This window comes from Paramisgurnus dabryanus, chromosome 15 (assembly GCF_030506205.2).
Source record: "Paramisgurnus dabryanus chromosome 15, PD_genome_1.1, whole genome shotgun sequence".
Taxonomy (NCBI): domain Eukaryota; kingdom Metazoa; phylum Chordata; class Actinopteri; order Cypriniformes; family Cobitidae; genus Paramisgurnus; species Paramisgurnus dabryanus.
The window spans coordinates 31,467,287-31,479,603 of NC_133351.1; the positions used below are offsets into that span (position 1 = coordinate 31,467,287).

The 12,317-nt window shown below is 29.9% G+C and overlaps 1 protein-coding gene and 1 long non-coding RNA gene across 6 annotated transcripts in view; one reads left to right on the top strand and one right to left on the bottom strand.

Annotated features, from left to right (window-relative positions):
• myo1b (myosin IB) overlaps nt 1-10,381 on the top strand; it is a 114,240-nt gene extending 103,859 nt beyond the window's left edge. For all 5 annotated transcript variants that reach the window (XM_065293074.2, XM_065293075.2, XM_065293076.2 and 2 more), the window contains 4 exons: nt 7,956-8,088; nt 8,181-8,333; nt 8,413-8,543; nt 8,634-10,381. In XM_065293074.2, the coding sequence (XP_065149146.1) occupies nt 7,956-8,088; nt 8,181-8,333; nt 8,413-8,543; nt 8,634-8,763 (547 nt within the window). In that variant the 3' untranslated portion in view covers nt 8,764-10,381. The remainder of the gene's footprint in view (nt 1-7,955; nt 8,089-8,180; nt 8,334-8,412; nt 8,544-8,633) is intronic.
• Nucleotides 1-12,317, bottom strand: part of LOC135782653 (uncharacterized) — a 237,809-nt gene that overhangs the window by 197,065 nt on the left and 28,427 nt on the right. The gene's annotated exons all lie outside the window — the stretch shown is intronic.

A 12,317-nucleotide genomic window follows, 5' to 3' on the forward strand; every position in this document is an offset into this window, starting at 1 on the left:
TAAAAGCCTCGTGAATATTTTTCTTGACCTCAACTACAGTGATACAAATATAATTTGTCAGTACAATGTCATTAAGTGTTAATACTCTGTCATATAGTTTTATAACAGCGTCATGAATATTTTTCTTGACCTCAACTACAGTGATACAAATATAATTTGTCATTAAAATGTCATTAAGTGTTAATACTCTGTCATATAGTGTTATAACAGCGTCATGAATATTTTTCTTCACCTCAACTACAGTGATACAAATATAATTTGTCATTGAAATGTCATTAAGTGTTAATACTTTGTCAAATAGTTTTATAACGGCGTCATGAATATTTTTCTTCACCTCAACTACAGTGATACAAATATAATTTGTCATTGAAATGTCATTAAGTGTTAATACTTTGTCAAATAGTTTTATAACGGCGTCATGAATATTTTTCTTCACCTCAACTACAGTGATACAAATATAATTTGTCATTGAAATGTCATTAAGTGTTAATACTCTGTCATATAGTGTTATAACAGCGTCATGAATATTTTTCTTGACCTCAACTACAGTGATACAAGTATAATTTGTCATTAAAATGTCATTAAGTGTTAATACTCTGTAAAATAGTTTTATAACAGCGTCATGAATGTTTTTCTTGACCTCAACTACAGTGATACAAATATAATTTGTCATTGAAATGTCATTAAGTGTTAATACTCTGTAAAATAGTTTTATAACAGCGTCATGAATGTTTTTCTTGACCTCAACTACAGTGATACAAATATAATTTGTCATTAAAATGTCATTAAGTGTTAATACTCTGTAAAATAGTTTTATAACAGCGTCATGAATGTTTTTCTTGACCTCAACTACAGTGATACAAATATAATTTGTCATTGAAATGTCATTAAGTGTTAATACTCTGTAAAATAGTTTTATAACAGCGTCATGAATGTTTTTCTTGACCTCAACTACAGTGATACAAATATAATTTGTCATTAAAATGTCATTAAGTGTTAATACTTTGTCAAATAGTTTTATAACAGCGTCATGAATATTTTTCTTGACCTCAACTACAGTGATACAAATATAATTTGTCATTGAAATGTCATTAAGTGTTAATACTCTGTAAAATAGTTTTATAACAGCGTCATGAATGTTTTTCTTGACCTCAACTACAGTGATACAAATATAATTTGTCATTAAAATGTCATTAAGTGTTAATACTCTGTAAAATAGTTTTATAACAGCGTCATGAATGTTTTTCTTGACCTCAACTACAGTGATACAAATATAATTTGTCATTGAAATGTCATTAAGTGTTAATACTCTGTAAAATAGTTTTATAACAGCGTCATGAATGTTTTTCTTGACCTCAACTACAGTGATACAAATATAATTTGTCATTGAAATGTCATTAAGTGTTAATACTCTGTAAAATAGTTTTATAAAAGCCTCGTGAATATTTTTCTTGACCTCAACTACAGTGATACAAATATAATTTGTCATTAAAATGTCATTAAGTGTTAATACTTTGTCAAATAGTTTTATAAAAGCCTCGTGAATATTTTTCTTGACCTCAACTACAGTGATACAAATATAATTTGTCATTGAAATGTCATTAAGTGTTAATACTTTGTCAAATAGTTTTATAACGGCGTCATGAATATTTTTCTTCACCTCAACTACAGTGATACAAATATAATTTGTCATTGAAATGTCATTAAGTGTTAATACTCTGTCATATAGTGTTATAACAGCGTCATGAATATTTTTCTTGACCTCAACTACAGTGATACAAGTATAATTTGTCATTAAAATGTCATTAAGTGTTAATACTCTGTAAAATAGTTTTATAACAGCGTCATGAATGTTTTTCTTGACCTCAACTACAGTGATACAAATATAATTTGTCATTGAAATGTCATTAAGTGTTAATACTCTGTAAAATAGTTTTATAAAAGCCTCGTGAATATTTTTCTTGACCTCAACTACAGTGATACAAATATAATTTGTCATTAAAATGTCATTAAGTGTTAATACTTTGTCAAATAGTTTTATAACAGCGTCATGAATATTTTTCTTGACCTCAACTACAGTGATACAAATATAATTTGTCATTGAAATGTCGTTAAGTGTTAATACTTTGTCAAATAGTTTTATAACAGCGTCATTAATATTTTTCTTGACCTCAACTACAGTGATACAAATATAATTTGTCATTAAAATGTCATTAAGTGTTAATACTTTGTCAAATAGTTTTATAACAGCGTCATGAATATTTTTCTTGACCTCAACTACAGTGATACAAATATAATTTGTCATTGAAATGTCATTAAGTGTTAATACTCTGTCATATAGTGTTATAACAGCGTCATGAATATTTTTCTTCACCTCAACTACAGTGATACAAATATAATTTGTCATTGAAATGTCATTAAGTGTTAATACTTTGTCAAATAGTTTTATAACGGCGTCATGAATATTTTTCTTCACCTCAACTACAGTGATACAAATATAATTTGTCATTGAAATGTCATTAAGTGTTAATACTTTGTCAAATAGTTTTATAACGGCGTCATGAATATTTTTCTTCACCTCAACTACAGTGATACAAATATAATTTGTCATTGAAATGTCATTAAGTGTTAATACTCTGTCATATAGTGTTATAACAGCGTCATGAATATTTTTCTTCACCTCAACTACAGTGATACAAATATAATTTGTCATTGAAATGTCATTAAGTGTTAATACTTTGTCAAATAGTTTTATAACAGCGTCATTAATATTTTTCTTCACCTCAACTACAGTGATACAAATATAATTTGTCATTGAAATGTCATTAAGTGTTAATACTTTGTCAAATAGTTTTATAACGGCGTCATGAATATTTTTCTTCACCTCAACTACAGTGATACAAATATAATTTGTCATTGAAATGTCATTAAGTGTTAATACTTTGTCAAATAGTTTTATAACGGCGTCATGAATATTTTTCTTCACCTCAACTACAGTGATACAAATATAATTTGTCATTGAAATGTCATTAAGTGTTAATACTCTGTCATATAGTGTTATAACAGCGTCATGAATATTTTTCTTGACCTCAACTACAGTGATACAAGTATAATTTGTCATTAAAATGTCATTAAGTGTTAATACTCTGTAAAATAGTTTTATAACAGCGTCATGAATGTTTTTCTTGACCTCAACTACAGTGATACAAATATAATTTGTCATTGAAATGTCGTTAAGTGTTAATACTCTGTAAAATAGTTTTATAAAAGCCTCGTGAATATTTTTCTTGACCTCAACTACAGTGATACAAATATAATTTGTCATTAAAATGTCATTAAGTGTTAATACTTTGTCAAATAGTTTTATAACAGCGTCATGAATATTTTTCTTGACCTCAACTACAGTGATACAAATATAATTTGTCATTGAAATGTCGTTAAGTGTTAATACTTTGTCAAATAGTTTTATAACAGCGTCATGAATGTTTTTCTTGACCTCAACTACAGTGATACAAATATAATTTGTCATTGAAATGTCATTAAGTGTTAATACTTTGTCAAATAGTTTTATAACGGCGTCATGAATATTTTTCTTCACCTCAACTACAGTGATACAAATATAATTTGTCATTGAAATGTCGTTAAGTGTTAATACTCTGTAAAATAGTTTTATAACAGCGTCATGAATGTTTTTCTTGACCTCAACTACAGTGATACAAATATAATTTGTCATTGAAATGTCGTTAAGTGTTAATACTCTGTAAAATAGTTTTATAAAAGCCTCGTGAATATTTTTCTTGACCTCAACTACAGTGATACAAATATAATTTGTCATTAAAATGTCATTAAGTGTTAATACTTTGTCAAATAGTTTTATAACAGCGTCATGAATATTTTTCTTGACCTCAACTACAGTGATACAAATATAATTTGTCATTGAAATGTCGTTAAGTGTTAATACTTTGTCAAATAGTTTTATAACAGCGTCATGAATGTTTTTCTTGACCTCAACTACAGTGATACAAATATAATTTGTCAGTACAATGTCATTAAGTGTTAATACTCTGTCATATAGTTTTATAACAGCGTCATGAATATTTTTCTTGACCTCAACTACAGTGATACAAATATAATTTGTCAGTACAATGTCATTAAGTGTTAATACTCTGTCATATAGTTTTATAACAGCGTCATGAATATTTTTCTTGACCTCAACTACAGTGATACAAATATAATTTGTCATTAAAATGTCATTAAGTGTTAATACTTTGTCAAATAGTTTTATAACAGCGTCATTAATATTTTTCTTGACCTCAACTACAGTGATACAAATATAATTTGTCATTGAAATGTCGTTAAGTGTTAATACTTTGTCAAATAGTTTTATAACGGCGTCATGAATATTTTTCTTCACCTCAACTACAGTGATACAAATATCATTTGTCATTGAAATGTCGTTAAGTGTTAATACTTTGTCAAATAGTTTTATAACAGCGTCATTAATATTTTTCTTCACCTCAACTACAGTGATACAAATATCATTTGTCATTGAAATGTCGTTAAGTGTTAATACTTTGTCAAATAGTTTTATAACAGCGTCATTAATATTTTTCTTGACCTCAACTACAGTGATACAAATATAATTTGTCATTGAAATGTCGTTAAGTGTTAATACTTTGTCAAATAGTTTTATAACGGCGTCATTAATATTTTTCTTCACCTCAAATACAGTGATACAAATATAATTTGTCATTGAAATGTCGTTAAGTGTTAATACTTTGTCAAATAGTTTTATAACGGCGTCATGAATATTTTTCTTCACCTCAACTACAGTGATACAAATATCATTTGTCATTGAAATGTCGTTAAGTGTTAATACTTTGTCAAATAGTTTTATAACGGCGTCATTAATATTTTTCTTCACCTCAACTACAGTGATACAAATATCATTTGTCATTGAAATGTCGTTAAGTGTTAATACTTTGTCAAATAGTTTTATAACAGCGTCATGAATATTTTTCTTGACCTAAACTACAGTGATACAAATATAATTTGTCATTAAAATGTCGTTAAGTGTTAATACTTTGTCAAATAGTTTTATAACAGCGTCATTAATATTTTTCTTGACCTCAACTACAGTGATACAAATATAATTTGTCATTAAAATGTCATTAAGTGTTAATACTTGTCAAATAGTTTTATAACAGCGTCATTAATATTTTTCTTGACCTCAACTACAGTGATACAAATATAATTTGTCATTAAAATGTCATTAAGTGTTAATACTTTGTCAAATAGTTTTATAACAGCGTCATTAATATTTTTCTTGACCTCAACTACAGTGATACAAATATAATTTGTCATTAAAATGTCGTTAAGTGTTAATACTTTGTCAAATAGTTTTATAACAGCGTCATTAATATTTTTCTTGACCTCAACTACAGTGATACAAATATAATTTGTCATTGAAATGTCGTTAAGTGTTAATACTTTGTCAAATAGTTTTATAACGGCGTCATGAATATTTTTCTTGACCTCAGCTACAGTGATACAAATATAATTTGTCATTGAAATGTCGTTAAGTGTTAATACTTTGTCAAATAGTTTTATAACGGCGTCATGAATATTTTTCTTCACCTCAACTACAGTGATACAAATATAATTTGTCATTAAAATGTCATTAAGTGTTAATACTTTGTCAAATAGTTTTATAACAGCGTCATTAATATTTTTCTTGACCTCAACTACAGTGATACAAATATAATTTGTCATTAAAATGTCGTTAAGTGTTAATACTTTGTCAAATAGTTTTATAACAGCGTCATTAATATTTTTCTTGACCTCAACTACAGTGATACAAATATCATTTGTCATTGAAATGTCGTTAAGTGTTAATACTTTGTCAAATAGTTTTATAACAGCGTCATTAATATTTTTCTTGACCTCAGCTACAGTGATACAAATATAATTTGTCATTGAAATGTCGTTAAGTGTTAATACTTTGTCAAATAGTTTTATAACAGCGTCATTAATATTTTTCTTCACCTCAACTACAGTGATACAAATATAATTTGTCATTAAAATGTCATTAAGTGTTAATACTTTGTCAAATAGTTTTATAACAGCGTCATTAATATTTTTCTTGACCTCAACTACAGTGATACAAATATAATTTGTCATTAAAATGTCATTAAGTGTTAATACTTTGTCAAATAGTTTTATAACAGCGTCATTAATATTTTTCTTGACCTCAACTACAGTGATACAAATATAATTTGTCATTAAAATGTCATTAAGTGTTAATACTTTGTCAAATAGTTTTATAACAGGGTCATTAATATTTTTCTTGACCTCAACTACAGTGATACAAGTATAATTTGTCATTAAAATGTCATTAAGTGTTAATACTTTGTCAAATAGTTTTATAACAGCGTCATTAATATTTTTCTTGACCTCAACTACAGTGATACAAATATAATTTGTCATTAAAATGTCATTAAGTGTTAATACTTTGTCAAATAGTTTTATAACAGCGTCATTAATATTTTTCTTGACCTCAACTACAGTGATACAAATATAATTTGTCATTAAAATGTCATTAAGTGTTAATACTTTGTCAAATAGTTTTATAACAGCGTCATTAATATTTTTCTTGACCTCAACTACAGTGATACAAGTATAATTTGTCATTAAAATGTCATTAAGTGTTAATACTTTGTCAAATAGTTTTATAACAGGGTCATTAATATTTTTCTTGACCTCAACTACAGTGATACAAGTATAATTTGTCATTAAAATGTCATTAAGTGTTAATACTTTGTCAAATAGTTTTATAACAGCGTCATTAATATTTTTCTTGACCTCAACTACAGTGATACAAATATAATTTGTCATTAAAATGTCATTAAGTGTTAATACTTTGTCAAATAGTTTTATAACAGCGTCATTAATATTTTTCTTGACCTCAACTACAGTGATACAAATATAATTTGTCATTAAAATGTCGTTAAGTGTTAATACTTTGTCAAATAGTTTTATAACAGCGTCATTAATATTTTTCTTGACCTCAACTACAGTGATACAAGTATAATTTGTCATTGAAATGTCGTTAAGTGTTAATACTTTGTTAAATAGTTTTATAACAGCGTCATGAATATTCTTGAGTTAATAATGTTTTTTTTTAAGTTTTCTCCGTGTGATTAACTAAAAACAATCATTCAATAATAATAATAATAATTATTATTATTACTATTATTATTATTATCATTATCAATAATAATAATAATAATAATTAATACTAGTAATAATAATAATAATAATTATTATTATTATTATTATTATTATTATTATTAATTATTATTATTATTAAATTAAGTAATTAAATTAATTAAATGTTTTGTTAGTTTTTTTCTTCTATGTCAGAAAATTTCAGAATCCTTTGTGTGAGGAAGATCAATTTCTGTTAGATGTAATTTTTTATGTATTGTGCACATTTATAAAGTTAAGTATAATCTTTTGACATGTCTAATGCATTTTGTTTAGGTTTTTAAATGATTTGACCTACTATTAACACTTAATGACCTTTAAATAACAGTTTAATGTAATGTTAACCCATAAAGCTAGGTAGTTTCTTAAGTTTAATAATTATTCTGCTACGTCGTGTTTATGACAGATTTATGACACATTATGATGTATTGTTTTTTGTCAAATCTCAAACAATGTCATCTTTGCATTAAAAATGACATAACTGAACAAATGACACTTAATGACTTAAAATCTCCTTCATGTTCATAGCCCGTGTCATGTAATGATTATAAATGTGTCATGTCAATCTTATGAACACCCCTTCAAGTAAAGTGTTACCGGGTAGACTACAGTGAGTAAATAAAAACCGTTGCATTTGTGATTACCTGTTTTGTAACTTGTTGCAAAAAAATTTTTTTCCTGCTTTGCAGTGTGGGACAGCCATTTAAAGGAGACTATGTGGAGTTATCCAAAAACCCAAAGTACCAGAAGCTAAACAGCTTGGTAGAGGATAAGGTACTTCTTGCAGATGTGGTCAGTAAAATCAATCGTGCCAATGGCAAGGTGAGAAGAAAATCCGTGCACTTTTTACCAAGTTGGGAGCTCACCATTTTTATCTTTTCAGAAAATTCACAATTTACTGATTCACTTTTTAGGGAGCTCCAAGAATGTTCCTTTTGACCAAAAACAACTTTGTTCTGGCTGATCAGAAGACAGGCCAGGTGAAGACCAGTGTGCCACTGCCCGATCTCAGTAGTGTTTCTGTAAGCACTCAGAACGACGGCTTTTTCGCCCTAAGGGTCAAGGAGGTGGGAATACTTCAGAAAAAAGTATTATAGACTCATATTGGCGAAAATAGAAACCCTAACAGCCCTAATCTTTCTGTAGGGTGCCACGTCAGCAGCCAAAGGTGACTTCTTGTTGAGCAGCGATCGTCTGATTGAGATCATCACCAAACTTCATCGCATTGGTTCTGCTTCAGCTGACAGAAATCAGATCAAAATCGATATTTCCGACGAGTCAGTGTTCAATGTTTCCATTTCTTTTGTTTTGTTTTTGGGGTATTATTCTCAAATAAGTGATGTGTAATTTATCCCGTTCTCTTTTAGGTTTCTCGTACAATTTAAGCAGGACAAGGTGTGTGTTAAATTCATCCAGGGTGCCCCAAAGAACGGCAACGGTGTCATCTGCAAGCGTAAAAACAACCGTCTTCTGGAGGTGTCCGTTCCATCACCATAACAGCCAATCAGCTGCAGGAGTGTCTTTACCCAACAATCCCTTAATGATTGTGTAATTATGATAACTTTAGCCATTGTCATATTTTCAATATCTTTACAAAGCCATTCACAGTTTTTGGGCACATAAACAATTCAGTGCTTCTGTTTTTAATCGCTCTTCTTTTCCAAATCTTAAGACACAATAAAACGACTCCCTAATCTTTTTTTTTTTACTAATAATACAAACCATGATTATGAAATATGAACCAGATCAGGTCTCATCATTTGGCCTGCTAAGCAATATTCCAGCTTTAAGTTTCTCATGCTTGCGTGAACCTCTTATTTGGTGATGCTGTGTACATAGAGATGCTGAAAGGGTTTTAGGGGCTTAAAGGTTCAGTGCTGAAAAGCTACAAATTTTACGATTGCACTTTTTCACCAGGTTGGCGGCTGAAACAAGACAGGTGGATTAGTTTATTTGTGTTCGTTTTCATGTATCCTTTACATATTGTGTTCTAGGATTGTCGTCATTGTTTAAAAGATACTCAATAAATGATTCTTGCCAAATGTTAAGTGAGTTTGTGCAATTTAGCGGTTCCAACACAGGAACAAAGGAACGAGACTTTATCATCCTATATTACGTTATTATGCAGATACTTTCTTATTTATAAACCAAATAAAGGGTTTTTTCAGTTTAATGATCAATGCCAAACAGTATAATTTATAATTTAAAGTCATGTTTTGTTTTTCATCATCAATGCTTGTTTAATGCGTATATATATATATATATATATATATATATATATATATATATATATATATATATATATATATATATATATTAAATCAGGGTATTATAGCCTACCCGAGCTATTGACATGTATGGAAGGGCCTTTATGCAGCAGAATAAGGCGGTATATCAGGCTGACAGCAGCGCCCTGGTTGGTACAATTCTCATTATTAAGTCAGTTTGAGCTCTGAACTTGTATGGAAAGTGGGCTAAGAAAAGTATTTGGTATTTGTTGTCCTATATATAGCCATGTTGAGGTTAAATGTAGATGCTTTTGCCATGGGAATGTGGGCTGCATCATCTTTTCTTGACTGTTCACGGCTACTAATAATGAAAGCAGTGTGTTACAGCTTGACCCAGATTTTTATTTAAGCAATCATCCGATCTTTGGATGCAGGGTGCAGATGATGTTCTCCTTTAGAATATTGGATGTTTCCTTTTACTTTTAGTATTTACATCATTTTTGTACTCCTAAACTTAAGACAATGCCCACCAAAGAATTGTTCTGTTTCAGTTACACAAGCTTTTGATGTTTTGTTTTTGTAATTTTAAAATTAAAAATCAAAACTAGATGGGAACAGATCATCTGCCTCCACAGTAGAAGAAGATAATGGAAGTGAAATGGCTTTTTGCACTTGGATTCTCCATAGGGTCCATCTTTGATGCAGTAAGCTGTGGGTTATTCTACTTATATTTTATGATGGGACTTTGAAATAAATATAGAAAAAACTGTTGGTGTGCATTTTATGTGCCTAAATGTAATTGAAATACAGAAAATGTGGAAGTGTTTCATTAACCTCTGTGTAATAAACAAGTGATTATTCTTTAAATTAAAGCAATAAATAAATCACTTTGGCTAATTAGTGTGATTTAAACAATACATTACACACTGGTAGTAGATTGCTTTGAACCTTACAAAATTGCACATTTAATTTAATTTGACACTTTATTCCATCACACCCAAATACGTTTTTATTTACTTGGTGCCATTTAATTGGTGCACACTCCGGGTTGGGCAACATTTAAAGGGGGCATATCACAAGACTTTTAAACTGTCAAATACATCTTTGGTGTTCCCCGAGAAGCTCAAAATATCATATAGATAATTTATTATAGCATATTAAAGTTCCCACTTTGTAGGTGTGAATAAAAATGTGCAGTTTTGGGTGTGTCCTTTAAATGCAAATGAGCTGATCTCTGTACTAAATGGCATTGCCGTGGTTGGATAGTGCAGATTAAGGGGTGGTATTATCCCCTTCTGACATCACAAGTGGAGCCAAATTTCAATGACCTATTTTTTCACATGCTTGCAAAGAATGATGTACCAAAACTAAGTTACTAGGTTGATCTTTTTTACGTTTTTTAGGGACCCAATTATAGCACTTAAAGGATTAGCCATTTTCTTAAAAAAAATCCAGTTAATTTACTCACCCCCCATGTCATCCAAAATGTTGATGTCTTTCTTTGTTCAGTCGAGAAGAAATTATGTTTTTTGAGGAAAACATTCCAGGATTTTTCTCATTTTAATGGACTTTAATGGAACCCAACACTTAACAGTTTTTAATGCAGTTTAAAATTGCAGTTTCAAAACGATTCTCTAAACGATCCCAAACGAGGCATAAGGGTCTTATCTAGCTAAACGATTGTCATTTTTGACAAGAAAAAAAAATGTGCACATTTAAACCACAACTTCTCATCTATTTCTGGTCATGTGATGCGCCAGCACGACCTCACGCAATACGTCATCAAGTCAAGAGGTCACGGAGGACGAACGCGAAACTACGCCCCAGGCCCAGTGTTTACAAGTGTGGAAAAAGAGGACTGTTGTTGTTGTGTTGATTGATACTAATTAATGTCTTTGTGTCAGTTTATTGTTTACAATGGTCAGCAAATGTGCGTTTCATATATATATATATATATATATATATATATATATATATATATATATATATATATATATAAATATATAACACGTGACCTTTCCACAGCATTACGCAATGACGTGAGGTCGCACTGGTGGTCACAGGACCGGAGATAGACGAGAAGTTGTGGTTTAAAAGTGCAGATTTTGACAATCGTTTCGCTAGATAAGACCCTTATGCCTTGTTTGGAATCACTTAGAATCCTTCGAAACTCCGTTGAAACTGCAATTTAAACTCCATTAAAACTGTAAAGTGTTGGTGTCCATTAAAATGAGAAAAATCCTGGAATGTTTTCCTCAAAAAACATAATTTCTTCTTGACTGAACAAAGAAAGACATCAACATTTTGGATGACATGGTGGTGAGTAAACTATCTGGATTTTTTAAGAAAATTTACTAATCCTTTAAACAATGGAAAAAGACAAATTTTCATAATATGTCCCCTTTAAAATGTAAGAACTGTCCTCAGTTCATAAGTTCTTTTTAATTAAATCATTCGTTCTACGCGGAGCTTTGAATTGTGTTGAGTGCATATTAAGTGTATGATTGGTATGTTTATGTAGTGCATACTTAAACGCATTTATTTCAATGGCTTAAAAAGAGTAGTTTCTATAGACAGATCTGTTAGCACAAACAAAAAATTAACAGTTCGGCCCAGCTGTTTTCCATCACTTTTCCCCAGAGTTGTCCAGGGTTAAATTCCGCAGCTTGAGTACACTGCTGGTGGCAGGTCCCTGTGGAGCAGACCTCGACAGATTGTGGATGTAGTGTTTAAAAATAGCACCCAACTGCAGAGCTGCCCTACCAGAGTTCCCACCATGTCTGGGAACAGCACCGAAGCCAAACCTCCTACAACATGGCAGTC